The following is a 27808-nucleotide window of genomic DNA, read 5'->3' on the forward strand; positions in this document are numbered from 1 at the left end:
CTGGGAGGGCCAGAGCTGAGGCAAGGCTGAGCATGGGCAACTTGAAGAGTGTGGGCCAGGAGCCCGGGCCCCCCTGTGGCCTGGGGCTGGGCCTGGGCCTGGGGCTGTGCGGCAAGCAGGGTCCGGCCTCCCCCACCTCCTCTGAGCCCAGCAGGGCACCCGCGCCCACGCCCGCGCCCCCACCCGCACCAGACCGCAGGTAAAGGACCTGGTGGTTAGAAGCAGAGGGCAGGAGGGAGGGTGTCCGGCCCTGGAGCCCCGGGCTGGGAAGGGCTGGAGCCGGTGGCCCAGCCAAGAGGGCTGGGTCACCCACTCAAGAGGGCTACCAGTACCGACAGAACAGGACAAGCAAGGAGGCTCAGTAAGAGACCAGGATCAGGGCCAGCAGGCAGCAAGTGAAAGCAGGAGGTAAAGGGAGTCGGTTGAACGGGGCTGAATGCCGCTCTGTGGCCAAGAGCTGTTTGACTTTCAACAAGTCGCTTAACCTCTCTGAGCCTTCGTGTATATACAGTAAGGACATGGCAGTGATACTCCATGGGACTGCTGTAAGCTGCTAGCTCACGGCGAGCCTTCAACAAATACTGACGATTATCTAACAGAAGAAAAGGGGCTGGGGAGGATAGTCACAGGAGGGTGAGAAGACCCGCCCCAGACGGGGAGAGCGCCGACCCCGAGACTCGGGCCCTTGGGTGGGAGGCCAAAAAGACAGGCAGGCCCCACCTCCTGGTGCCCATCAAGCCCCAAACTTACCTGGCATCCTCAGCCCTCAAAAGAGAGAAAGGGCAGCCAGAGGCCAGGTGGGGTGCCCAGCCGGGCGGGGAGGCGGGGGGGCCGGAGGCAGCTCCGCGGGGAAGGCTTTGCACAGGCGCCCCCGAGGCCCGAGGCCCTCCCTTCCTCCCCACAGCAGGCCTCAGCCTCTGGGAGGAAGTGATAAGGTCCTGAGGCTTCCCTTCACACGACGCTTACCGCTTCGTCCGGAGCAGTACGCGTCGGGAGGGAAATCTGGGCTGAGGAATCCCTGCGGGGGCTTCCCTCAGTGCGGCCACGGGCTCCGTCCCCCTCATGGCAGGGCTCGTCACAACTCCGGGGCTGGGACACCCTGTGTCCAGCAGAGGAGAGGTGGGCCCCGAACAGGGATGAGGGCCCCTCCTTAGGTCCGGAGCTCAGGAGCTCACCGCTGCTGCCCTGGGCAGCTCAGGCTCTGGCGACACAAGGGACAGGCAGGCCCGGGTTTTGAAGGACCAGTTCTGCCCAGGGGGCCTCTGGCAAGCTTCCTACCTTTTCTGACCTCGGGCCCCTCGTCTGTAAATGAGGGCACCAATATTGTTTACCCCCAACGTGGCGGTGAGGGCTGACGGAGGACGCGTAAGGAAGCGGGAGGCAGGAGGCAGGCAAGCAATAAGTCCCTAGGGTGACTGATGTGGCCAGAGGAGCCTCTGGGGGCGCATCCAGAAGGAAACACACTCCTCTCCCGTGACCCCTCCCCTGGTCCCAGCAGCCCCCCACTCACCCGGCCCCCGGACGGGCCCAAGTTCCCTCGAGTGAAGAACTGGGAGGTGGGGAGCATCACCTACGATACCCTGAGTGCCCAGTCACAGCAGGTAAGCCTGGGAGCCCCCCCAAATGCCATTTCAGGGTCGGCTAAGGCCAGTCCCCCGCCTGAATTCAAAGAGACCCTGGGAAGAGCCAGAAGAACTAAGGGACACACAGGGGACCCTGATGACTCCTAGCCTCCAGCCCTTGTCCCAAGTCCTGCCGCAGCCCAGCCCTACCTCACCCCAATCTCCAGTCCCAGCCCCAAACCCGCACCTGCCCAGACCCACCTCCCCTCTGAGCCCCCACCCTGCCTCTGCACCCTGACCTGCACCCGACCTCGCTCGGTGCTCCCTGCTCTCTCTGCCTCTGCCCTCCACCCTAACCCAGGATGGGCCCTGCACCCCCCGACGCTGCCTGGGCTCGCTGGTGTTCCCGCGGAAACTGCAGAGTCGGCCATCTCGGGACCCCCAACCCACGGAGCAGCTGCTGAGTCAGGCCAGGGACTTTATCAACCAGTACTACAGCTCCATCAAGAGGTGAGGCCACGCCTGGACGCCCTCAGAACACCCTTGTCCACTGACCTGGGGCCCTGTGCCTAGCTCTCGAGAGGAAGTTCACCTTCCCCAGGACCCACTGCCTTCCCCCACCCCGACACCAGCACCCACCAGCTCCCCACCAGCAGCCACACAGAGCTTGGTGAAGCTCTCCCCTCCATGTGACCTTCTTCTGCTCCCCTCTTGGCAACAGGAGCGGCTCCCAGGCCCATGAGCAGAGGCTTCAGGAGGTGGAAGCCGAGGTGGCAGCCACGGGCACCTACCAGCTCCGGGAGAGTGAGCTGGTGTTCGGGGCCAAGCAGGCCTGGCGCAACGCACCCCGCTGCGTGGGCCGGATCCAGTGGGGGAAGCTGCAGGTGGGGCTGGCCAGCAAGCACCTAGGATAGGGACTGGGGAAGAGAAAAAAGGAAAGGAGCAATAAGGGCAACTCCTGAGGCTTCCCTGGGGAGTCCCAAGCAGTGGGGAGATCCACGCCCATTCTACTAGAGACCAGTACCTCTCAGGCGCCCTCAGTCCACCTGCTAATGCCTGGTTGTTAAGCCCCATAGCCATGCTGTGGCTGGCTGTGGAGAGAAACAGCCAAACACACTGAGGCAGTGAGGAAGGCTGGGCAGTAATCCGGGGGTGGGTATTGTCTGAGCAACAGAAACATTCTTCTGGAAGGGCCCCTCGCGGCTTCTTCCCTGTGGGTCTCACTTGTCCAGCCCAGTCCTCCAGCACCTTGGCCTCCTGCCCTCCGTCGCATTCCCACCACTGCACCGGCCTAAGAACCAGGAGAAGCAAGCTGACCACAGGGGAACTCACTCCATGCCCTTGGCCTCCTTAGCAGTAACTGGCCATCAAAGAATTTGGAATAAAGCCACATGCTCGGGAAATCCCAAAGGAGTCTCCCATAAGAGAACGACCCTGTCTGACCCTTGCATCCCCTTGAAGTTGTTCAAAGCTCTAGCTCAACCTTGAACCCATCAGAGCTTCCATACTGGATCCCACTCACGGCTACATCCCTCCCTTGGCACCAGGCCAGCCACTGCCAACCCCTTGCTTCTGTCACTAACACAAGTAGGTAAGGGACTCCCGGCTTCCTGCTGTCAGCCCCACTCAGCCAGTCAAGGGGGCTTCTCCCAACATCAGAACATCAGGATGGGCAGAGTCCCCGGACAGCCCCCTCACGCGGCCGAGCACTGTGCCAATAGCAGCATGCTCGAGGAGAGTCTGCTGACTGGCTGGGGTCACCTCCTCTGCTTGAGCTCGTGGTTAATGGGGGACTCACCACCCACACCCCCAGATGGCCTCCCTGTCACTTGGTGCCCTTCCCCAACCATCAGTTTGGCAGAGACTAGGTCTCTCTTCCGTATCGGGTACTGAGGCAGCTTCTGCAGGAGTGGGGAGAGGTCCCAGCCAGGAGAGAAGGAGCAGACCAGGCTACATTGGGTGTGTGGGGTGCAGGGCAGGAAAGAGTGGGTCATGATAGGTGCAGATGGTCAGGGAGGCAGGCTTCCCGGAGGAGAAAGAACCATGACAAGTGGCGCCGGCAGCCTTTGGAGGCTGCAGACTAGTTAGCTCCTCCCTCCCCTGCCTCCTTACCTACTCCTAGAGCTGAGACTCAGGAGCCCCTTCCTTCTCCCCTCCCCGTCTCCCCCGCCCGGCTGGCTCAGGTGTTTGATGCCCGGGACTGCAGCTCAGCCCAGGAGATGTTCACCTACATCTGCAACCACATCAAGTATGCCACCAACCGGGGCAACCTCCGGTGAGTGCGCCCTACACTGGACCAGATGCCACCCCTCCCTTGGCGGCCGTGAAGGTAGGGCTCTGACAGCTGTCATTCCCGTGTGTCAGCTCAGCCATCACAGTGTTCCCCCAGCGCGCCCCAGGCCGGGGAGACTTCCGAATCTGGAACAGCCAGCTGGTACGCTATGCGGGCTACAGGCAGCAGGATGGCTCAGTGCGGGGGGACCCAGCCAACGTGGAGATCACCGAGGTGGGCACAGAGACGCGGAGCAGGGGGAGGCCGGCCAATGAGGGCTCTGGCAGAGGCGCAGGGCTCCAGCCAGAGAGCAGCCAGTGGAGCAGGGAGGGGGTACCCAGAGATGAAGGAGGGAGATGCCAATGAAGGGGGTCCCGGAGGAGGGCAGGAGGTGGGGCTCTCAGACCCACCTCTGGCCCTGCTCCCTGCAGCTCTGCATCCAGCATGGCTGGACCCCAGGAAACGGCCGCTTTGACGTGCTGCCACTCCTGCTCCAGGCCCCGGATGAGCCCCCAGAGCTCTTTGCTCTGCCCCCCGAGCTGGTCCTCGAGGTGCCCCTGGAGCACCCCACGTGAGCATGAGGGAGACTGGGTCAGATGGAGGACGGGCGGCCTGGGTGTGGCCAGGCCGGCCAGGCCCCGCAGGCAGCCTGATCCCCCCCCGAAACCCCTCAGGCTGGAGTGGTTTGGGGCCCTGGGCCTGCGCTGGTACGCCCTCCCGGCGGTGAGTAACATGCTGCTGGAGATCGGGGGCCTGGAGTTCCCCGCAGCCCCTTTCAGCGGCTGGTACATGAGCACGGAGATCGGCGCGCGGAACCTGTGTGACCCTCACCGATATAACATCCTGGAGGTGAGGACGCGCAGGCCGGGAAGGGGAGGCGTCCCGCTCTGGGCTGGAGCCTTTGACTCCCAAATAGGTCCCCACACTGTCAGCCACTGGGAGAACCTGAGCGGGGTCCAGGCTGCCTCCCACACTAGAATTTTGGAGCACTCCAGAACCGCAAATCGGGGGCAAAGGGGTGTACATGCATTGGTACAAACAGACTGTTATTTTTCTGGGATCTATAACTCTAGAGCTTTCCTCAGATTCTCAAGGCAGATCTTACAAAACAATGTCATTTTAGAGACAAGAAGTTAAGATCCAGGGCCGAGAAGTAACGGGCCCAGAGTCCGTCTCTGCTCAGGGGTGCCTGGCAGGCAAGAGCCTGAGCTGGCTCCAAACTAAGCAGTCAGGCCTCTCTCGATGGCCCCCTACCCACCCGCACTCCTTCTACTCATGAGTTCCAGACACTCCGCCCACTCCCCCCAACCCTGTCCCTACCAATGCCAAGTGCCCCCGCCTCCAGGATGTGGCAGTCTGCATGGACTTGGACACCAGGACAACCTCATCCCTGTGGAAAGACAAGGCAGCGGTGGAAATCAACTTGGCCGTGCTGCACAGTTACCAGGTATACAGGCCCAGACTGGCCAGGACGGGAGGGGCTGCTGCAGGGAGAGAGGGAGGCACTTAGAGACCGGGGTTGGGGGTGGGGAGGCAGGAGCTGGAGGTAGCTGGAAGGAGTACCATGGTCCAGGGGGCACCCCCGGGCCCACACTTCCAGGGACACGGTGCCTAGACTTCCAGGTGCCAAAGTATGGGGGTAGTGTGTGCTCGGAGCCCTGTTGTGTGGGGCATGCTTGTAATGCAGGCCCTGGGGCAGGGTGGGTATTGTGATGTGTGGGACCCCTGGATTCTGGAAACCCCAGCGGCAGGACTGAAGGCCCGTTGAGCATTGTCATTTGAACAAACTCACACCGGCTGAGAACCAGGCCAGAGTTTAGGATGTTCTGGTCCAGGGGCCGGACAGACAGTCATGGGATACCAGAGCAGCCGCTGAGTTTTAGGCATGTCACGTGGGCTGCAGCCAGGGATGACGGCATGGTGGGGGGACACAGCCTGTGTCAGATGTGGGGGGACCCAGGGGCCGGACAGACAGTCATGGGATACCAGAGCAGCCGCTGAGTTTTAGGCATGTCACGTGGGCTGCAGCCAGGGATGACGGCATGGTGGGGGGACACAGTCTGTGTCAGATGTGGGGGGACCCAGGGTGCCGTCTAAGCCCCTGCCTCCCCAATCCCAGCTGGCCAAAGTGACCATTGTGGACCACCACGCTGCCACCGCCTCCTTCATGAAGCACCTGGAGAACGAGCAGAAGGCTAGGGGGGGCTGCCCTGCCGATTGGGCCTGGATTGTGCCCCCCATCTCTGGCAGCCTCACCCCTGTCTTCCATCAGGAGATGGTCAACTACGTCCTGTCCCCTGCCTTCCGCTATCAGGTGCCCACCCCGCTGGTTCTCGCCCACTGTGACCAGCTCTAATGAAGTAGCCCCCAGGGGCCTCCAAATGTTTTACTTATCTCTTCCTCCACTCCCCCCGTCGCTCCCCTGCAGCCAGACCCATGGAAGGGGAGTGGATCCAAGGGTACCGGCATCACCAGGAAGAAGACCTTTAAGGAAGTGGCCAAGTAGGTGCCCTAGGAGCGCCACCCCTCCCCCACACCCAGGGGACCAGCTGTAGCAGTGGGAAGGCCCCCACCCCACACACAGCCACTACTCAGGGCCCCAAGACCTTGCTTGGCCATGCACTTGAGGCAGCCCTGGCTCAGTGTGCCTGGGACCACCCTGACCCTGCCCTCGCCCGCAGTGCAGTGAAGATCTCAGCCTCGCTCATGGGCACCGTGATGGCAAAGCGAGTGAAGGCGACCATCCTGTATGGCTCCGAGACCGGCCGGGCCCAGAGCTATGCACAGCAGCTGGGGAGACTCTTCCGGAAGGCTTTCGACCCCCGGGTAGGGCTAAGCCCAGAGGAGTGGGGATCAGGGAAGGGGGAAGGGGCCCATCCATATCTTCAGATATGCCCTGGAGGACAGAAGAGGGTCACAAGTCAGAGCCCAGGGGGAAGCCCAGGATCCAGATGGATTCAGGCATTGAGTCCAGGCCTGGGTGAGGGTCTGAACTGTGCCCTGCCAGGACAGCAGATGCCAAGTCCCTGGGACATCGGTCTTCCCCTCATCCACAGGTCTTGTGCATGGATGAGTATGATGTGGTGTCCCTTGAGCATGAGACGCTGGTGTTGGTGGTGACCAGTACGTTTGGGAATGGTGACCCCCCAGAGAATGGAGAGGTAAGGCCTAGCAGGAAAGAGGCCACTGGAAATGAGGGGAGATTCAAAATGGGGTGGCTGGGCAGGAACCCCACTTCCACCATGGAGAGTGGAGATGCCTTGAGAGTCCCCCAGAGTGTGAGTATAGACATTCCACTGGGACCCGAGAGCCTGCACGAGCCCGACTCCAGCCCCACCCCCATACACACCTGCTTCAGTGTGTCCCCGGGTCATTTCCATTATTCATGCAAGTATTTAATATGTGGAAGGCACTTGGCTGGCCAGCGAGGTCAGACTGCTCTCAAGCACTGACGAGTTAGAAAAACAGCGATACCCCAGTTACTACTCAATTTCAGCTTTCCCTTTTCCTCTTTCCTCAACGAAAGAACAGAGCACTGCTCAGACGTCAGCAGATTAGGCAACTTCACTTTCTGCACAAATCTTTAAAGAAACAAACTAGAGTGCCACCACGAACACTAGTATCAGCCATTATCTTCCCAGCTTCTCTGCCCCGGGCCACCGCGGTGACAATCACTGTTCGTGCCCTTGGCTGTTGCAGCTTCCGGGTGATAAACGTCCCTGGAGCACTAGGTACTGGTCTCCAGCAGCCCAAAGCAGAGGCCTGAGGCAAGCCTCCCCCCTCCACCACGGTTTGGCCCCTTTCAGCTCTCGTTCTCATCTGCCTTTTAAAGAATAATTAGAATCTGTTACTTTGTTAGTATAAAAGTGGTATTTACACTCCCGTGACCCACCACCCTAGGAAGACAGAGAACACGTCCACTCCCCAGACTCCTTATCAGTGCCTTTGGACGTCCCCTTGTCAGTGCCCCCAGCCAGCCCCTTCCCAGTCCATGCCTTCCGCCAGCCAGGTCAGTTTCTCCCGCTCTGGGATGTCACAGAAAGGGGAGCACACAGAGAGACTCGACCCGCGCCTGAGACTCATCTCACGGTGAGCAATTCGGTGCCTTGCTCCTTTTTACTGCCGAGTGGCAAGCCGTGTTCACTGTGTGAACACGCCGTGTGTTTCTCCGTTCTCCTGCTGACGGACGCTTGGGCCGTTTCCAGGGTTGGGCTATTATGAATAAAGCTGTTATGAACATTCTTAGGCAAGGCTTTTGTGGGCTTATGTTTTCATTTCTCTTGAATAAATACCTAGGAGTGGAATTGCTCGGTCATCGGGTAGATGTATCTTTAACTTCAAAAAAGACAAAAACAAAAAAACAAAAAACTGCCAGACAGCCACAGGGATTGAACTGCACCTCTAAGTTCTGTGCATTTCAGTGTCTGTAAATTTCACCTCATTTTTTTTTTTTAATGGAGCAAACCTAGGAATGCGGCCCACAGAAAATGGGGTATATTCACCAAAGTCACTAACAAGAATGTTTACAGCAGCGTGGTTCATAACAGCCCCAGACTGGAAACAATTCCAATGACTGTCCACAGCAGACCCGACAAACACATTGTGGTCTATTCAAATTCTGTGCAGCAGTGAGGGTGAATGGATCACAACCACAGGACAGAGATGAATCTGAAAACAGAAGGGAGAGGGAAAGAAGCCAAGCACAACAGAATTGGACTGTGGGGTTCGCTCTGTATTAAGTTCAGAAATGGGCAAAAGGAATCCATGGTGTTTTAATTGGGAGAGGGTGATCCCCAGGGTGGGACGGGGAACTGGGAGGGGTCTGAAGCTGAATTCTAGGATTCTAGCAACATTTCCTGAGAGGATGCTGATGACACAGGCAGGTTCCATTTGTGAAAAATCTAGAAAGCTGTACATTTATGATATGTGTGTTTTTCTGAACGTATTACACTTCAACAAAAGGTTCAAAAAAAATAAATTAAGAAAAAATAAAATAAAGGTAGTACACACTAATCATGGTGACCTTAAAGCCCCACCACCCAAATGCACCTGCAGCCGTCACTGGGGTGTGCCGGGCTTGCCCCATGTGGGGTTTTGCTGTGCAAAGCTGTTCCGCGTAGCTCTTAGCTATCTTCGCGGCAGCACAGGACATGGCTCAGCCCCCTGGAAGAGGCTGGTGCCACGGACTAGCAACGGAGGCAGTGCAGGGAAACAGAGGGCTGTCTTCCACCTGTCAAGCTGGCTGAAACATTAAGGACTGGCCACATGTAGTGTTGGCAGGAGGGAGCAAAGAGCACTCCTCTTGCTGTGGGCAGTCTGACCACTCGCCTCATCCTGCCTTTAATTCTGAATCAGAAACACCCCTTGCGAGGACTACCCTCCCGAAACACACAAAAGAGGAGGCGGGCACGTGTATATACAAGGGTTTGAGCAGTGATCACACACCGCCCAGATATCCTGAGTCAGACGGAAGTCTCCCACACGTGCTCCCTGCAAATGTGGGGACACCTGGCAGCCATTCAAAAGCAGGTCAGTCTTGGTGTGTTGACCTGGAAGGAGGTCCATGATTGGTTACTGAGGAAAGAGCAGGTAAGTATGGTGTGGCCCCATTTCTACTTTTTGGAAAAACTATAAATGCAGATCGATATGGAAGTATAACCAGACATATCTGGGAAGTTAAACACCTGTCCACAGGGCACATGCCTTGGGGATTAGGACTGGAGGTACGGTAAGGGTCGATTTTTCTCTTTTATTCCTTTAGGGTGCTATCATGTTTTCAAAAAGCCAATACCGGTTTTAAATTTTCCAAAACAAAATAAAATCAGAATTTACAAGCAATAAGGATCAGCCGACTGCCGTTTTAAAGTTCTGTGTGGTTTGAAATTTAAAAAAAAATACTAACCGTGATACCAACACTTCCCCTCCCCAGAGTTTTGCGGCGGCCCTGATGGAGATGTCGGGCCCCTACAACAGCTCCCCTCGGCCAGAACAGCACAAGTGAGCATCGCTGGGAGCCTGCGGGGAGCGGGGGGGGGGGGGGGGGCATCTGGAGACACTAAGGAAAGGAAGGCTGCAGTGTTCTCTCTCCGTGCCTCCGACAAGCTGGAGGACAGATGTGAGGAGGCCAGGACCCCCGTTACCCCTCAGGATGCCCTCCTTCCTTGAGACCTCGCCACTCACAGTCCCCAGGACCCTGAGGGCTCATCAGTCCTGCAGTCCCCTTCAGAGAGGGGAGGGGAGGCAATGTGGGGCCTGAAGGCACAGAGGTCCCCGGGCAACAAAGCCAAGTTCAAGGGCAGGGTCTTTCCTATCCCAGATATAGAGACCCCAGAGACCCCCTGCACTGTGTCTGGACCTGTGCCAGGCTCCCGGTTCTCTGTGACAGCCCCGTCTTTGTCTTCTCTTGCTAGGAGTTACAAAATCCGCTTCAACAGCGTCTCTTGCTCAGACCCGCTGGTGTCCTCTTGGAGGCGGAAGAGAAAGGAGTCCAGTAACACAGACAGCGCAGGGGCCCTGGGGACCCTCAGGTGTGGGAGCTGCAGGGTGGGGAGGCACGGGAAGGAGGGGAAGCTGCCTGGGCACACATGGGGCGGGGACAGGCGTGGGCTCCGGTGACGGCTCCCTGAACCCCAGGTTCTGTGTGTTCGGGCTGGGCTCCCGGGCATACCCCCACTTCTGCGCCTTTGCTCGTGCGGTGGACACACGGCTGGAAGAGCTGGGCGGGGAGCGGCTACTGCAGCTGGGCCAGGGAGATGAGCTGTGCGGCCAGGAGGAGGCCTTCCGTGGCTGGGCCCAGGCTGCCTTCCAGGTGAGCCCCTGGACCTGTTCAAACGTGGGACCCAGGCTTCCCTCCCACCCTGATTCTGGCTCACTCCCACCCCCAGCCCTGCCCGAGACATGTAATAGTGAGGCTGGACGCCTTGCGGCTGCCCTGACTCTGGTCCTCTGCTCCCATCCTGTTCCTTCCAAAATCTGTCCTCATTCTGCCCCTGTGCAGCCAGTGCTTCTGGCTCTGTCTGCAGCAGGGATGAAGCGGCCCTCACAACATGGGAGGCGCCCTGGCCCAAGCGGAGGAGGGCTTCATCTAGGGCTTCATCCAGGCAGGGCTTCATCCAGGCACAGACGGGGTCCCTGAGTGGGAGTCTAGGGGGACAGCATGTAAGGCAGGCAGGTTGGAGGGAGAGGGGAAGGCCCAAGAGAAGGCTGGACAGAGGTGAGGGTTGCAGCTGCGGCCAGCAGAGAACCTACAGGAAGTCAGAGGCCAGACAGGTTTGCGATGGTGCCTGGACAGTTGGTGTCCTAGCTCAGGGGAGTGCAAGGAGGGGTGGGTCCCAGAGCTGGGCTTCCCCCAGAGGTGGCTCGGCCTGGTTTGGGGATTATGTCTAGAGGTGAACAGACCCCTTTTCCCTGTCCCGATGCCCCCTCAGGGCACTGCTGGCCCATCCAGGGTTCCCAGGCTTGAACTGAGCAGGTCTGGCTTGATGGGGCCCAGGGGGAACAAGGAGGCCAGCTGGGGGTGGGGGAGGAAGCTGCAGCAGGTGCAGGGTTTGCTAGGGAGGAGCAAGTGAAGCTGAAGAAATACATAGGCTCAGACTGGGAGAAGGAGAGTAAGCAGGAAAACAAGATAAAAGGAAGCGACTGGAAGCGAGGAAAGAAGAAAAAGGTGCAGTTTTAGGGATATGGCTTTAGAGATGCAGGGCCAATGAGAGAAACGTCCAACGAGAAGCAGGAAGACGCTGAACGAACCGGAGGGTAGGAAGGAAGGGAGGGGGCCGAGGAAGGAAGGAAGAGATATAAGACCTTACACACACAAAAGAAAGATTAGCAGGACTGGTGATCCGTGTTGGGAGAAGGAGCAACCAATCACGGGTGAGCCCTGGGTTTCAAGCCAGGCCCAAGCAGCCAGCCATCTGCAGGACTCCTACCTGAACGGAGACGGATAGGATCTGCACCCTCCCGGGGGTCCTGCCCCGCAGCCCTCCAGCCCTAGTGAGCAAAGCAAGAAGGACAGAGCAGCCTGAGACCCCTCCCACAGTCATCCAAACCTGGTGTCCCACTCCGGGGGCTTTTACATAAAGCATCTCATTTCATCCTCCCCGGGACCTAGCGAGGCGGAAAGAGGGGCCAGTGAGGCACGTGGAAGGTGAGTAGAGGAGTCAGAATTTGAACACAGCTCCGAGCGCTACCGTGGGCCAAGCACCGAGCTCCCTGAGAGTAACACCGGATTAAGGAACCAGTGGGTGTGACCCAAGTGAAAATGTGCAAAGGGATAGCTAGTGCACTGGCCAAGCCACGAAATAGGATGACGAACAGACACTGCCAGGCTCAACCACAGGAGGGGGCCTCGGAAGGGCGCCTCCCGCTCCTGGGCACCCCACACACATACTCCCACCATCCCAGGAAGAGAAGGGGGCCACTGGGGACCCCACAGCCCAGCTCAACCTCCTGCCTCAGCCTCCTGAGCCCCCCACTGCTCCGGCCCTCCCTGGGGGCTGGAGGCCCTCAGCCCTCACTCCCTGGCCCCTCAGGCCTCCTGTGAGACTTTCTGCGTGGGAGAGGATGCCAAGGCCGCTGCCCGGGACATATTCAGCCCCAAACGGAGCTGGAAGCGCCAGCGGTACCGGCTGAGCACCCAGGCCGAGGGCCTCCAGCTGCTGCCAGGTAAGGCTCTGGCCAGCCTCCTAACCCCTGCTGGTCCTTCTGGGCACCCAGGGTCCCAGGACCCACTGTCAGGGGCCTGGCTGGGCTCCTGGCTCAGTCCCAGTCTCCCGCCAGGCCTGATCCACGTGCACAGGAGAAAGATGTTCCAGGCTACGGTCCTCTCAGTGGAAAACCTGCAAAGCAGCAAGTCCACGTGAGGAGGACCACTTCCCCGCCACCACCCCTGTCCTGGCCTCTCCTTCCCTCTGTCCCAGCATGCTCCCCAGATGCCCTCCCTGCCCGCTTCTAAATGCCCCAACCCCTCACCCGCAGCCGGGCCACCATCCTGGTGCGCCTAGACACCGGAGGCCAGGAGGCGCTACAGTACCAGCCCGGGGATCACATAGGCATCTGCCCGCCCAACCGGCCAGGCCTCGTGGAGGCACTGCTGAGCCGCGTTGAGGATCCTCCTCCACCCGGCGAGCCTGTGGCTGTGGAGCAGCTGGAGAAGGGCAGCCCTGGTAAGGCAGAGCAGTCAGGGGCATGAGTGACAGCCTGCTCTGTCCCCCTGGCCTCAGGGTGGAGGACCTGGTAGAGGACCGCCACCTCCCCTCACAGTGGTAATGCCTGTGCTCAGAGCCGGCTGTGCTCCCTCCCGTGGGGCTGCCCTTGTGGCTAGAGGATACACAGAGCATGGCTCCTTTTTCAGTACCCGCCCACCCCCACAAAAGGCTGCCGCCTCTCTCTGGGCTCCCCCCAAGATCTCCTCCTGACAGCCTAGCCTGCTCTGTAGCTGGCCTCCGGTCTACCTCCTGGCACGTGGATGCCTGGCGTTAGAGTAAGAACCCAGACCAACCCAAACCAGTCAGGGGGCCCCAAACACACACACACACACACACACACACACACACACACACACAGGGGCTTCCCAGACAGGCCCGCCACCACCACCATTCAAGGGCAAGGTCTCCGATCAAATACAAGGCATGGTCAGTCCCAGGATACCCCCAAGCAACGACCAACTCAGACTCTGTAGTTCTGGCTGGCCCCTTCCTCAGATCTCCCCTGTACATCACACCCCCCAGGTGGCCCGCCCCCTGGCTGGGTTCGGGACCCCCGGCTGCCCCCATGCACACTGCGCCAGGCTCTCACCTTCTTCCTGGACATCACTTCCCCGCCCAGTCCTCAACTCCTTCGACTGCTCAGCACCCTGGCCGAAGAGTCCAGCGAACAGCAGGAGCTTGAGAGCCTCAGCCAGGTGCGGGCGGCCCCAGCGGGTGGCAGGGGCTCGGGAGGTGGGGAAGGGGGTCTATCTGGCTAGCACACCCCGGGCTTTAAGGCCCAGCGCTGGGTCTCAGAATTCATCTCTGAATTCTCGGTGCTCGAGAAATGTTTGTCACCCTGAGCTGAGAAGGGAGAGACCCCAGGAGGCTCGGCTCAGGACAAGTCAAGAAGGGAGGTCAGCAGGCGGGGTCGGGAGGGTCTGAACCCCTTGCACCCTGCTCCCGCCAGGACCCGCGGCGGTACGAGGAGTGGAAGTGGTTCCGCTGCCCCACGCTGCTGGAGGTGCTGGAGCAGTTTCCATCGGTGGCCCTGCCCGCGCCGCTGCTCCTCACCCAGCTGCCCCTGCTCCAGCCCCGGTACTACTCAGTCAGCTCGGCGCCCAGCGCCCACCCAGGAGAGATCCACCTCACAGTAGCTGTGCTAGCATACAGGACACAGGGTGAGGTGATGGAGGGCCAGGGGCCAGGGCCACACGGTGAGCCCAGGACAGGCCCCTCATGGGCACCCTCTCCTCTGCAACCCCCAGACGGACTGGGCCCCCTTCATTATGGAGTCTGCTCCACGTGGCTGAGCCAGCTGAAGGCCGGGGATCCTGTACCCTGCTTCATCAGGGGGTAAGCGAGGGCTTCAGGGGATGGAGGTGGACGGGGCATGGAAAAGAAAGCGTCTGTCCCAGCAGGGGTGGACAAAGTGCCACCTGGATGGCCAGGGACAGATGGAGGAATCCGCAGGTGGCAGCACAGGGTGAGGGCGAGAGCTCTAGTGAGGGCTATGATGGGGAGCAGGGAGGACCCACCTGACACACACGAGGACGGGGAACTTCAACTACGCTTTGGGTGTTCCGCTAATTTGGACTTAGGGCCCTGTCCCAAAGCCTCCGCTCCCAGAGACAGGGCTGGGAGTCAACCTGCAGGCCCTGCTGCTTTTAGGTAAACTATGTCTCTCACTACATCCTTCAGGTCAATCTGATACTGGGAGGCGTGACACTTAGGAACTGTGTCCCTATTCAAGGTCAGGTCCCCACTTAGTCCAGGGAGAACGAGTAAGGTTACCATAGCATCATTGGGGACTCAAAGAAAGTAAAAGAGTGCAGGATACCCTTCCCTGGTGCTGGGTTCAAAAGCCTTGCCTCCTCCAGCAGCCAGGACCCAAAGCCTCAGGGCGGGCAGGGGGAGCGGTGGGGACTTAAAAGAATTCCCAGGACAGACACCAGTTATGTCCAGTAACTCGAACCCATTCAGGAGGCTATATCCCAAACTGTACCAATCCACTGAACAAACCAAATACCAACATCAAGGCTAGAATTTAAAATAAACACTCATTGAATGCCTTATGAACCAAAAGCTGTCCTTCCCTTCTCGTATGTTGTAAATGTCCAACTGAGATATCAGAACATTCTTCAGTTCAAATTAAATCATATTCCCTTGGACCCAGCCTCCGGAAACACATGTCCATGGAGTTTCTGCCTGCAGTAGAGTTCTTTGCATAAACATACCATGCCCACTCTGAGCTAGAATGTGTCGTGAGCATTTGACAACCATTTGCCACGAATGTTGAGTTCTCCTCTCTCCCGCAGACAACGTTGGTAAGAATGTGGGAGGTGGGAAAGCACAGGGGCCTGACACAGTGTCCCTCCACTAGGGCTCCCTCCTTCCGGCTGCCACCTGACCCCACCTTGCCCTGCATCCTAGTGGGCCCTGGCACAGGTATTGCCCCTTCCGGGGATTCTGGCAGGAGCGGCTGCATGACATTGACAGCAAAGGTGAGACTGGGGCCCCGGGAATTAATGGAAGGCAGGAGGGAGTCATACAACCTAGGGGGAAAGGGACAGGGACTAGATGACAAAAGCCAGGTAGGAAAGAGGGCAAGCAATGGGCCACAGAGGTGAAAAGAAGCTTATTAGACCAAGGGGAGGGCAGTGCCCTGTTGGTCTGACTTCCCGGAGCCAGACACAAAGTAGGTGTGGGGACTGGGTTAAGGACAGGGGGATGAGGGGAACTGAAATCTGCAGAGGGTGGGGCTGGGACTCAGAAGGCAGAAATGCCCAGCGTGTACTTGGGACTGTGCCAGAGTTCAGCTATGTGTGTCCCAGACTCACGAAGCCACAGGATGTTCAGGCTGGACACAGGGGCTTAAGGCAACTGGAAAATCGAAAAAAAAAAAGGGGGGGGGGCTGTGACTGATAGGAAGGCAGATGATGTGTAAGGTGAGGACGTGGGGGAAAGGGCTAGAGGGAGTCACCGAACTTCTGTGTTAGCCGGTGCCGAGGACTTGGAATTCCAAGTCAGAAGCCCCACGTTCTAGTGCAATGCTACCACTAAGAGCCACCACCTCCTGTGCGCTGCTCTTCTGTGGGCCTCCTCTCTGGAAACCAGAGTCAGACAGGGTCTCCGAGAGCATCCTGCACTCTCCTGGAGGCTAGACGGCCGTGAGTGGTAGTTGCTATTCGAAAGGCACGGGCTGTCCGCCTGGGCGAGGCCAGCCAGCGGGAGGTGTCGCTAGGGCTGCGGCCAGGGGAGAGGACGCTCCCAAGCCAACCGTGCTGCTCGCAGGCCTGCAGCCCGCCCCCATGACTTTGGTGTTCGGCTGCCGATGCTCCCAGCTCGACCACCTTTACCGCGACGAGGTGCAGGATGCCCAGCAGCGCGGAGTTTTTGGGCGCGTCCTCACCGCCTTCTCCCGGGAGCCCGACAGCCCTAAGGTGCGACACTCCGAGGGAGCGGGAAGAACCTGACGGGCGCTCCGGGGAGGGGGGGGCGGGGCGTGCGCAAGCCCGGCCCCGCCCCCTCTAGGACGCACCCTCCGCCCCGCCCCTCGGCTCCTGCCCCGCCCGCGGACTCAGGCACCCGCCCCCACTCGGCCCCTCCCGCGTGCCTCTTGGGCTCCCTCACCTTCGCCCTAGCCCCGCCCCTGGCTTGGCTCCACCTCTCCAGACCCGACCCCGCGCCCCGCACTTAGGCGCCGCCTGGCCCGCGTAAAAACTGTTCGCACCCGGGCCGGACCCCCACCCGCCGAAGCCCCCCAGAGCGCGCCCCTAACCCCGGCTCCCCTCAGACCTACGTGCAGGACATCCTGCGGACGGAGCTGGCTGCTGAGGTGCACCGCGTGCTGTGCCTCGAGCGGGGCCACATGTTTGTGTGCGGCGACGTCACCATGGCAACCAGCGTTCTGCAGACGGTGCAGCGCATCCTAGCGACGGAGGGCGACATGGAGCTGGACGAGGCCGGCGACGTCATCGGCGTGCTGCGGGTGCGGGAGGCGGGGCCATGCCGGGGCGGGGTCATGCCCGGGGTGGGGCCCGCTCCTACTTCGATCCCACCTCGCTTCTGGCCCTCTTCCCCCGCAGGATCAGCAACGCTATCACGAGGACATTTTCGGGCTCACACTGCGTACCCAGGAGGTGACAAGCCGCATACGCACCCAGAGCTTTTCCTTGCAGGAGCGACATCTGCGGGGCGCAGTGCCCTGGGCGTTCGACCCGCCCGGGCCAGACACCCCCAGCCCCTGAGAGCCCTCATTGTCCATCCCAGTTCCAGAAGAGGAGCCGTCAGTCCACCCTGGCTCTGCCGCTCTCCTGGCGGCGTTACCAGACCAGCCACCTCTCCCCTCCCGAGGTGCCTTCCCATCTTTGTCCGGAGTCTGCCCTAAGTCGCTTATTCCCGGGAATGAGCAAAATGTCCCTCTCTAGGTCTGTTTACTTGCCCCAGGTCCGGAGGCTCCCTCCCAGGGCCAACTGTCACCCCTTTTGTGTTCCTTAGGTGAGTTTTAGATTCCCCTTATCTCTCTCAGGAGTACCTTATCTGGAAACCTAATCTCTAAATGATTCAAATATTTATTATTGAAGATTCAGCATAAGAGACAGGACCAGATGTTATGAGAGCTTCTAAGATGCCTAACCCAGCCCCGTCGATTAAAACTACAGAACGACAAGCTTTGTCTTTTTTTAATTTGTGCAGATCGAGGTCATGGTAATTCTTTGGAAGGCGGTCCTAGCCTACATACTCCACTCTGACCCAGCGCTCTAGAAATACGGTTTCCAGCCAGTCAGAGAGAGCACGGTGTTGCTTCTTTACTCTTGATTGAGAAGCAGGTACAGCCCTCAGCTGCCAGGAGTGGGAATGCCAGAGACTAAGGTCACAAATATGTGCGACACAGCCCTGAGCAACCTTTACTGCTGGTTTCAAGCAGGAAGAGGAGACACACCTACTTCCTCTGACATCACATCAGTGCTGAACTCCAAAAACATCAGCCCTCCGTACTCTTTCCACTCACAATTCCCCACAGCTCTCCTCCACAAGTCCCGCGGGACCCTGAAGGCCAGGCTGGCTTGGAGAGCACACTGCCATCAAGTCCCGTCTCTCTCTGTTTCCCTTACATTTAGCTAGGCCTCTACCTTGGCCCTGTCCTCCACCTTAAGGATAACTGGCAATTGCTTCCCGGCCAGATGGTCAAGAACAGCTCGCTGGGGTGGTGTCCCCTCAGCCCCTCCAGGTGGGGATCATCTCTGATACTTGTTTCTAGATCTTTTGGCATCTCCTCTCCTACCCTTTCTCTGCTCTCTGGAGTGAGCTCATCACTAACCTCCCCCAACTCCTGCCCAACTAAAGCCTCCTTAGGCCTCTGGTCTGGGGCGGGGGTCGGGGGGTCTCTCTAAAGAAGGCTCGGCGTCATGTCCTTCCACTCCATCTTGTCTGATCTCCTACAGCTGGATAAGCCAGGGAACCTGGGGGAGGAGAAGGCTCTTGGCAAGCATTTCAGCGGTTTAGGTTGGAAAGACGACCATCCCCATCACCCTGAATTCCCACCACTGCCCCATCCCTCCCAGTGTGGCTCCACCCAATTTTTTGTCCATTCCCCAGCTCAGCTCCCACCCACCCTACCCTCTCACTCTATTAGACAACACTGACCCCGAGGAGCCCTCTCAGTCAGCGCTAGGGGCCTGACCAGGCTCCTTCTGGGTGTCCGTGGTCTCCTGAAACCTTCCAGGGAGCAGATTCTGGGTCCTCTGGGTTCTCCACTGCTGTCTGGGGCTGGAGGCAGGACTAGAGCCTGGCGAGAAAAGCCATCAGCTGGCTGGTGTGGTGATGCCCACTGTCCCCCCAGGGTCTGTCCCCTGCACACCCTGACCACCTCACCATCACTTGACCAGGATGGCTTCTCCTCGTCAGGCGAGAGTGTCTGGGAGGGGCTGGACCAGGGCCTGGACAGGGAAGAGGCTGAAGCCTCACCCCATAGTTCCTGCTGCTGCTGATGGAGCTATATGGAAGGAAAAGGAATGACAGGCTCTCTCATGCCCCACAGTGGGAAACCCAACCCCTAGACTAGGGGAAGAGGCTTTTCAGATCTCCTCTTTCAGCTCCTACCAAGTATTTCCTTACACTCTAACCCCCAAACACACACACCCATCTCCATTTCATTCAGCTGCTTTCTCCCCACATTTCTCTTTCTGGCACCCCTCAGCTCACCTGGTGCAGGTAGATGGCATGAAGACTCATTTCAGCAGAAGCAAGTTCTGGAAGCTGGGCCAGCTTCTGGCCCCCAGTGCCTCCTGGGGACACACAGCTGGAAAAGAGGACACAGTACACCAAAGACATGCCCCTCCCCTCTGCACCTCTCAATGAGAGTCCAGCTTGATCTCCCCTTCCCAGGGTCCCTGCAGACTCCTTCTGGAGGACAAGTTCTCCCCACCCCCACCCCCCACCCCGCTGCTGCTGTGCCTCTCCCACCTCCCTGCTCTAACCTCGGGTCCTGGGCAAGGCGCGAAATGGAGGCCAAGAGGCTGGCTGTGGCTGCAGCTGGGCAGGGGGCTGTGGGGCTCAGGTCCCGTGGGGGCAGGAGGGGTTGCCCCAAGAGGTTGGCCAGAAAGGCCTCGGGCTGGGAGCAAGAGAAGAGGGCATCAGAAGAGAGGACAGAAGTGGAGAGAGGAGGCCTAGGAAAGGCCTGAGAGCAAGCTAGATCAGGGAGTGGGTTAACACAGAAAGTGAGATGGACCGGAGGGCCTGGCAGTGGTCAGGACAGAAGCGCCGGCCAGGCTGTAACTCACCAGAGGTGAGGAAGAGTCGCTGAGCACCCCAGGCGTGGGGGGGCTGCGAACGGAGGTGGCGCCCCAGGCTGCCGCATCTTGTTGTACCCTGCCACGAAGATGCCCCAGGAACTTGGAGCTGTGCCCTGGGGGGCGCCATTGTGGGTGGGCCAGGGAGAAGCGCATCAGGGAGAGCTCAGTCTTTCCATCTTCTGCGCGCTGAGACAGGGAGGCCTCTGTCTGGCCCGCTGAGAGCCACTGAGAACAAAATCAGCCAGTCATTCAGATGCTGAGGACACTGCTTTTATAGCTTCGGTGGAAGCCTTGTGGGGTAGGCGGTACAGGAAACACTGGCCGCTTCCCGGGTCAAAGACCAGACGCTAGGATGGGGACTTGCTCAAGATCACCCAAGAACACAGCAGCAAAGCAGGACCTGGGTCCAGAGCCAGCGTGACTGGAGGACGTGGGCTTAGGGTCTTCCCAGCCTGTGTGCACTGGACCCCAGGGCTGGCCTGACTGTCTTCTTCCAGCCCAGCCTACGCCCAGCTCCTACCTCCCCCTCTCGGCAGTCTTGCTTCCCTCGTACTGGAGTTACAATGTACTGAGAGCTCTGTCAGCTTCTGTACACACCCTCTCCCGTAATCCTCACAGCCCCATGCCTTAGCTACAGTCACTGTCCTTGTTTGACTGATAAAGACACTCGGGTGTGAGGAAGTGACTAGCTTCCTCACTGGTCACTGGTGGCAAACGATGAGCGTGGCATGGAACCCAGCTCTGCTCTGAGCGAGGCAAGCACAGCCCTGCCCACCCACAACCCCACACAGCCAGGGACGGGCTCTAACCTGAGGGTGCCCGTGGCGCTTCACATCCATGAGGGCAAAGGAACAGATGTCCCCAACGCCAGCCACATCCACAGTGAAATGATGAAAAAAGTCAATGATCTCCAGAGCACGAGGGGAGAACCAGAAGAGCAGAAACAGCGGAGTGAGGAGAGGGGACAGGAGCTCCTCCAGGAGGGAGACCTGGGGAAGCAAGATGAGACTCAGAAGGGGTTGCCAAGGGGTCCCACGCTGGCGATCAGGACCAAGAGATCCCCGGGGCCCGCTGGCCGAGGACCGGGAACCTCTAAGCCAGACGCCTCCCGGCTGCCGGGATGGCCAGCCCCGCGAGTCGAGCCCGTTGGTCCCCAGCTCTCTCCACGGCGCCCGCGGGCTGCACGGCTGTCTCCGCAGCCCCTCTTCGGGCCGGACCCTCACCGCTCGGTACTGCAACAGCCGCGCCATCTGCCGGTAAGCGCTGGCCTTGCCCGCGGGGCCGGGCTCCTCCGGGAGGTAGTGCATGTGCGCCAGAGCCGCCTGCAGCAGGAACTGCGGGGAGCGACTGCGGCCCTGCTCTTCCGGAATGAAAGACCTGAAGGGCGGGATGGGGGTGGAGAAGGGGCCTGCGGTCAGGACGTACCGACCCGCGGCAGGGCTGCGCGGCGCCGACGGCGGGAGGCGTAGGGACTCGCGGGAGAGTCGCCCCTCCGTCCCCGGTCAGAGGCAGGCCCCCCTCCTCTCCGGACAAGCTCCCCAGCACCTGGCCACGGTGGCCGTGACCCCGAGCGCGGTCATGGCGGTGAGCACGTGCTCCACGGCCAGCACGTCCTCGTCGTAGACGGTGAGCACGAGCAGCGCGGCGAAGAGCGCGCCGGCGAAGAAGACGAGCTGGCGGGCCAGCAGCGCCAGCAGCGGCGCGGGGGGCGCGGCGGCGCGCAGGAAGGCGGCGGCGGGCCGGTAGGCGCGGGCCAGGCGCGCGCGCAGCTCGTGCGGCAGCTCGTTGAAGTGGCGCAGCTGCAGGTGGGCCAGGCGGGACCAGCGGCGCGCCCCCAGCGCCCCCGGCTCGCGCCGCAGCAGCTCGGCGTGGCTGTAGAAGGCGTGCAGCACCTGCCAGGCCAGCACCAGCGGGCTCAGCGCCAGGTTCACGGCGGCCAGCAGCAGCACCGTGCGCCGCCAGCGCGCAGCCAGGGCGCCCCGCTGCTCGCTGCGCTTGTAGGCGTCGGGCAGCTCCCAGCCCCCGCGGAAGAGCGAGAAGGGCCCGCGGAAGAGCAGCAGGTCGACGTTGAGCGCCAGGCCGCGGCTGAGGAAGGCGGCACTGCCGCCCCAGGGCAGCGCGCAGCGGGCGGGCAGCAGGCCCTTGTTGGCCAGCGCCACCTTGTAGTTGGTGTAGCGCAGGATCCGGTGGTGCACGTCGAGCTCGGTCAGCGGGCGCGGCTGCACGCACAGCCCTCCGCTCTTCTGCAGCGCCAGCAGGCGGGACTGCACCTCGGCCCAGGGCACCGAGCTGAGCTCCTCCTGGGGAGAGGGCATCGTTGAGCGCCAGGCACCTGGATTCCCCGGCACCGCGATGGCCACACTCAACCTTGACGGGAGCAACCGCCCTCATTTGCCTTCTCCCCACCTCGCTCTGCCCGTGTCCTTCAAGGCATCGGACCTGCCACCTTTCCCTTTCTGCCCTCTCTTGCCCTCCCCTGACCTTGTCGCTAACAATCAGGACATTTCTTACTTCCTTTCATCCTCTTCTGAACTGTGTTCCTCCTGCCCCGGCCTCTCCTTGAGGCCATGAGTCAAGTGACAGACACCTCATCATTTAACTTCTTCAGATATCTGATCTCAGCTCCCGGAGAGCAGATAGTCTGGACCCTGCCCCTCTGCTCGGAAGTTCTTCACCTACAGCACAGACTGGCTGTGGGGAAGGCAAACTCTCCCCTTCCCTAGGGTGCCGGCCACCACAGGACGGGACACCTCCTTGTCTCAGCATGCTTTGAGGTCCCCCCCCATCCCCAGCCCCATACCGCCCCGCAAACAGAATAACCTGCCTAAGACACTGGCTGTGTCCGTGTCTGGTGGGGCGCTGTCAGATCTCACTTGGGTCTCATCTGCAAACCTCAGGTTAGCCCAGTTTCACCCAGCTGCCCCAGTCCGGCTTAGTCAAGTCCCTCCGAGCCAGCCTCTCCACTCCATCCCAGGCTCTCCCCTTCCCCTGGAAGGAATAGGGGAGGAGGAGAAGGATCAGCAGCCTTCCGGAGGAGCAGTGGACTAACCCTTGCCTTCCCTGACCTGGGCTCCCCTGGCCCGCTCCATCCTTCCTGCAATCTTCCCCGGGGGGGCTTTCTGAAACCCCTCCCGTTGGCTGTGCAGGAGAGCTGTGTGGAAGGTCCTGCATGTCTGAGGGGAAAAGGGAAGCTGGCTACAGAAGGTAGCCTTTGAGCTGGGTCTTAAAAAAAAGAACTCGGGAACAGAGCAAGAAGGAGCATGGACAAGATGGGGAGGAAAGAAATGGCCAAGCAGGACCAAGTCACCACAGCGGCTCACTGCAATTAGGGAGTGAGGCCAGATGGGGGCGTGCGATCCCCCGAGGAGGCCTGACACTCAGCGGCCGCCTGATGGGGCCATCTCACTGCTGCCCCACTTCCAGCACTGGGGCTTGGAATGCCTTCCCATTTCCTAGCCTTCCCCGCCTCACCCAAATTCCTTCTGCCCTGTAAAGCCAGATGGCCACCCTTCCTCTGAATACCTACTGTTTTAACCACAAGCATGTGACTATAAATATCTTCTATAATCTAACTAAATCAACAAAATTCCACTGGGGTCAGGACCATGTTTTCTAAGCGGTGGTCTCAGGGCCTGGGCACGTCCCTGCTTTCCACTGGGTTCTTCTGTCTGCCCAGGCCCCGCTCCTCCCCTAGTCTCTGCCTATCCCCCGCCCCCAACAGAACCCCCCAACACACACACACCTTGTCTGCAGCCTCGCCCACCCAGCTCACCGGGGGAATGTGCAGGGCTTCCCTGTAAAACACCTGGATGTCCCAGAAGCTGAAGAGGTTGCAGACCGAGCGAAGCAGCTGTAACAGCCAGAAGGCTGCAGCCAGGATCAGCAAGAAGACCAGCAGGGGGCTGGAGCGGATCCTGTGTGGGGTGGGACAGATGGCAGCGGGAAAGTGGGGGCCCAATGGAAAGGGAGACCAGATTTGGGGAGAGATGGAAAAGTCACAGAGAGGGGGACCTAGCTATACCAGTGGCTCTCGAAGTATACGCCCTAGGAGTCCATGAGCCCTTACAGGTGTCTGCAAGGTCCAGACTTTTTCCAGAACACAGGTTTTCTGCCGTTTTCACGCTCATTCCCTCGGGAGGGTACAATGGGCCTTTCCAGAGGTTATGTGTGTGACCCCATGTCATCAGCCGATGGAATGTGTGCTTCTATACTCTTAGATTGTAAAGTTATTCTCAGCTTTAAGCTCTAATTAGGTAAATATAGATAGATACGATTCTCATAAACAAAAGCTCTTGGGTGTTCCTGATCAAGTTCAAGTGTATTAAAGGTGTACCTTTAAAGGTACTAAAGACCCAAAACCTGGAGAACTGCTGATTCAGTCCAAGGGACAAAAGGACCCGGAGTGGGGGCGGTTCTTGCCTGCTCATCTCCCCCAGCCACTCCCCAACCAGCTGTCACTCACCGCTGGGCACACTGGGAGGAGGAAAGGACGGCATCTGCCAAGGTTATTTTGTTGTGGAGCAACCCAGGTCTCGTCTGGTTGTTCAGGTGGTTGGCAAAGAGGATGTGGTAATCCACGCACCGAAGGAGGAAGGTTGTGAAGGTGACAATGAAGACGAATTGTCTGGGAGACAGGAGCACAGTGGTCAGCCTCCAGGCCAGCCCTGGGGGGTCCTCCCCACCCTGCGGAGCCCCCCTGGGCTGCTGGGGTTTGGGGGGAGTGGCTGTGCTGGGTGGACCAGAAGCAGGCACTACTGAGGAAGCAAGACGGCAGGGCTTAGGGGTGGGACAAGCATCTCACCCCAACTGGAAGACATCCTCCAGCAGAATGCAGGCAAAACCATTCCTCTGATGATAGCTGTAGACGTGGCAGTGTGTCAAGAAATAAACCTGAAGCGTGACGGCCCTTTCCTGAGAACCCCTCCCTCAGTCCCCCAAAACAGCATGCTCAGAGCCTCCCTGCCAAGAACGGCCCCTCCCTCACCCCCACCCCAAGCCACTGCTGCCAGACCGAGCACAAAGGATATCTTGCTGAAGAAGCTGTCCAGATTTTGGATGTGGTGCCAGGAACCTGGGTACAGAGGAGAGACTGCTGGGACTTGGCTGTCCCCTGAGTGACCAGTTCACACCCTCAGGAGCCCCAATCCCTCCCCAACACACTCCCCTCACAGCCCCACACCCACACTTACCTCGGAGCCCTTCGGGCACATGGAGCAGGGGTTGCTGGTCTTCCCCGTGGATGGGTGAATCTTGGGACCCCTCAGGGTCACAGTCTTCCAGCCGTTCATAATCCTGCTCAGGGATCAGAGGGCCTATCCGCAGCCCAGGAGGGTCCTGGGGGCATCGGCGTGAGGGAGGGGGAGTCACTGAGGCCAGGGGTGGGGCAGAGTGAGAGCCCCAAGAGGGGGGAGCAGAGGTGGGGGTCATCGTGGGCTGTGCCTGTGTTGTTGGGGTGGGGAGGGCACTGTGGCGAGGCTGAGAGGCCCCTGGGGCCTGCACCGCTGGGCAGGGGGGTCCCAGGGCCAGAGGGGGAGCTGAGGAAGGAGAGCTTCTTGTGTGAGGGGCAGGGGACAGAGAGAAGATGGAAATCCTCCCTCCGCCAGGCCCCCGACATGGAGGAGGAGGAAGAGGAGGCAGCGGCATGGGGAGGAGAGGCACCGATCCAGGCCCCAGGTCTCCCCACCGCCCCAGCCGCCCTCTGCTCCCCCCCCAGCCCACTCGCCTCACCATCAGACCACTAGCTTCTCTGGAAAGCTTGGAAGGATAGGCTCTGCCACTGCTTCCACAGAGGTCTGGGGCACTGAGCAGGGACTTCAACAAGGATAGTGACAACAACAGCGCAGTGACTCAGTTGGGGCAGGCCTCAGGCGTCCCAGCTCTCAGTCACCTGTCTGACCACTCACAACCCTTCCAGGGCAATCTGCGGCCAACTGGCTCAGGGCCAAGCCTCTGTGCCTGGGAGGGATGTAAGCCGAAGAGGCAGGGGCTAAAGATACTGCAGACCAGAGAACTGTCCCCCAACTGACCACCAATTGTCCCCTCCCCGACCTCGAGTGGGTTTAAAGGCAAGGCCAGAGAGTAGCAGCCAAAATAACACAGCAAAAAGGAACCCCTATCAAAGGAGTATAAGACTATAAGGCCGAGATGTTAAATCTTTGATTCCTTAAAATCTTGTCTCCCTTCCCCCGACGTACTCCCCAAAGATCAACAGAGAAATGCGTTAAGACCAAAAGCAAAAAGAAGAAAAAGGGAAGAGATGGTGTTCCGTGTGTCCGGTGGTACAGACGCAACAGGGGAGACTGCCCGCCCTCGCAGCCAGGCTGGGGGAAACCTGAGCAGGGGGAGGCAGAGGAGAACGGAGAGGCAGCGATCCTGGATATGGGAAGCAGTTGGGAGAGCTTACACCAGAAAAGTCTCCTTGGCGGTCTTTTTTTTTTTTTTTTCTTCATCCCATTTAACACCGAAAACCCTCACCCCCAGTCCTGATCCAGTTTTGGGGGGCCCCTGAGCAGCATCAGGGCTGAACCAGCAGAGGGCAGCTTGGGGGTGGGGGGAGGACGGGGTTTGGAAGGGTAATTTTAATACCCAGGCATGAGCTGGGTGAGTTGAGTTCCTGGTTGCCACTTCCACGAGGAGGAGGAGGCAGCTAGTTTGTTGGCATGTCCGACGCCATTCCTGAGGCCCTGAATCACCAGTTGTCCTACTGAACACCATTCCTGAGGTGCTGAGTCAGCCACCCAGGTGTCAGGGTCTCTGGGGCTCAGGCCTGAGGACTGTTGTAGGGGACAGTATCCATGAAATAGAGAGAGAAACAAAGTGTGTCAGGAGCGTTCACTGGAGGAATGTGGTGGCAATCATGGACTTGCCCACAAAATGGGAGTCCAGACACGCCTGTTTTTCTCCTGTGCTGCCTTCCAGGGATGGGGATTGTTATAGTAGCTCAGGGCTTGCATCATTTTATCCCGGAGCCGCAGGAGGCAGAGCTATGAAAACGAGATTCCCTCCTTCTGGAGGGGGCATCCTAGTGCCCAAGATGGAATCCCACATTGCAGAGGGACTAGGAAATTCCCATCTCTCCGAGACAGCTGCCAGGGTGAGTTTTGTAGGCTTTGCCTGATCTCTCCTCAACCTCACTCACCCCAATATTCCACCACACTCACATTAGAACCCCTCCCATACTCCCAGCCTAACTTCAAGCTAATCTGGCACCTTCTTCTGCCCAATTCCAGCCCAGACTCATCAATGGACAGCCTCCCTATCACACCCCAATTCAAGTGAATTTATTATAAAAAGGGCACTTTTCAGGGAACCTGGGTGGCTCAGTCATTGAGCATCTTCCTTCGGCTCAGGTCATGATCCCAGGGTCCTGGGATCAAGTCCCACATCGGGCTCCCTGCTCAGCAGGAAGCCTGCTTCTCCCTCTCCCACTCCCCCTGCTTGTGTTCCCTCTCTCCTTTATCTCTCTCTGTCAAATAAATAAACAAAATCTTTTTTAAAAGAGGGGGCGCTTTTCTCTGCCAGGCACTTGGAGGGGAAGGGGGTTATGGATAAATGAGGAGCCACTATCCAGAAAGAAATCACGGTCCATGAGGGCTGTAGCTATGCAAAAAAAATCACACACAAGAAATAAGTTAATGCTCAACAGAGATCCAGAACTGTGCGGTGGGAGCCTTAGGCAAGTCACTTGACTGCGGTGAGGAAGGCATCTATGGGGGGGGGGGGGGGCGGGGAGAAGGATCTGGGGTCGCGCCTCCATAAGCTATACAGGACTTCCACACTAGTGGTTCTCAATCATAATTAGGGGACGTGTATCAGAATCATCAGGGTAGGTTTTTTCCCAAATACACGTGGCTGCCTCCCCGGGAACTCTGACCTGCCTGGGAGAAAGGAGCGGGTGACAAGGAGCGTGCAGATCTTTTGGAAAAAATTCCCCAGTTTTGTCCCTTCCTCCCCTAGGACTGGCACTCTACACTCCTTGGAGACCCCAGGATATCT

The 27808-nt window shown here is 59.3% G+C and overlaps 2 protein-coding genes across 2 annotated transcripts; one reads left to right on the top strand and one right to left on the bottom strand.

Moving 5' to 3' along the window:
* NOS3 (nitric oxide synthase 3) lies at window positions 1–17688 on the top strand. The gene is given in 27 exon segments (XM_059172241.1): window positions 1–199; window positions 1499–1601; window positions 1924–2072; window positions 2284–2446; window positions 3746–3837; window positions 3927–4068; window positions 4266–4405; window positions 4509–4683; window positions 5180–5281; window positions 5954–6148; window positions 6263–6336; window positions 6516–6660; window positions 6891–6995; window positions 9764–9831; window positions 10245–10361; window positions 10468–10642; window positions 12363–12495; window positions 12610–12688; window positions 12808–12995; window positions 13560–13732; window positions 13987–14197; window positions 14285–14372; window positions 15400–15467; window positions 15470–15520; window positions 16311–16459; window positions 16813–17007; window positions 17105–17688. Coding segments are annotated over 27 exon segments (3609 nt in total). The 5' UTR covers window positions 1–32; the 3' UTR covers window positions 17267–17688.
* ATG9B (autophagy related 9B) lies at window positions 17682–25939 on the bottom strand. Its single transcript, XM_059172244.1, has 14 exons — window positions 25003–25939; window positions 24841–24884; window positions 24615–24679; window positions 24276–24437; window positions 23586–23727; window positions 21359–22113; window positions 21037–21190; window positions 20623–20802; window positions 19802–20038; window positions 19499–19632; window positions 19224–19320; window positions 18894–19014; window positions 18666–18807; window positions 17682–18481 (listed from the first exon to the last, which is right to left on the bottom strand). Exons 1-13 carry the CDS (start codon window positions 25541–25543, stop codon window positions 18680–18682), a joined length of 2760 nt encoding a protein of 919 aa, XP_059028227.1. The 5' UTR covers window positions 25544–25939; the 3' UTR covers window positions 17682–18481; window positions 18666–18679.
* Window positions 25940–27808: the final 1869 nt, after the last annotated feature.

The sequence above is a fragment of the Mustela lutreola genome, chromosome 4 (assembly GCF_030435805.1).
Source record: "Mustela lutreola isolate mMusLut2 chromosome 4, mMusLut2.pri, whole genome shotgun sequence".
In the NCBI taxonomy this organism is placed as follows: Eukaryota; Metazoa; Chordata; class Mammalia; order Carnivora; family Mustelidae; genus Mustela; species Mustela lutreola.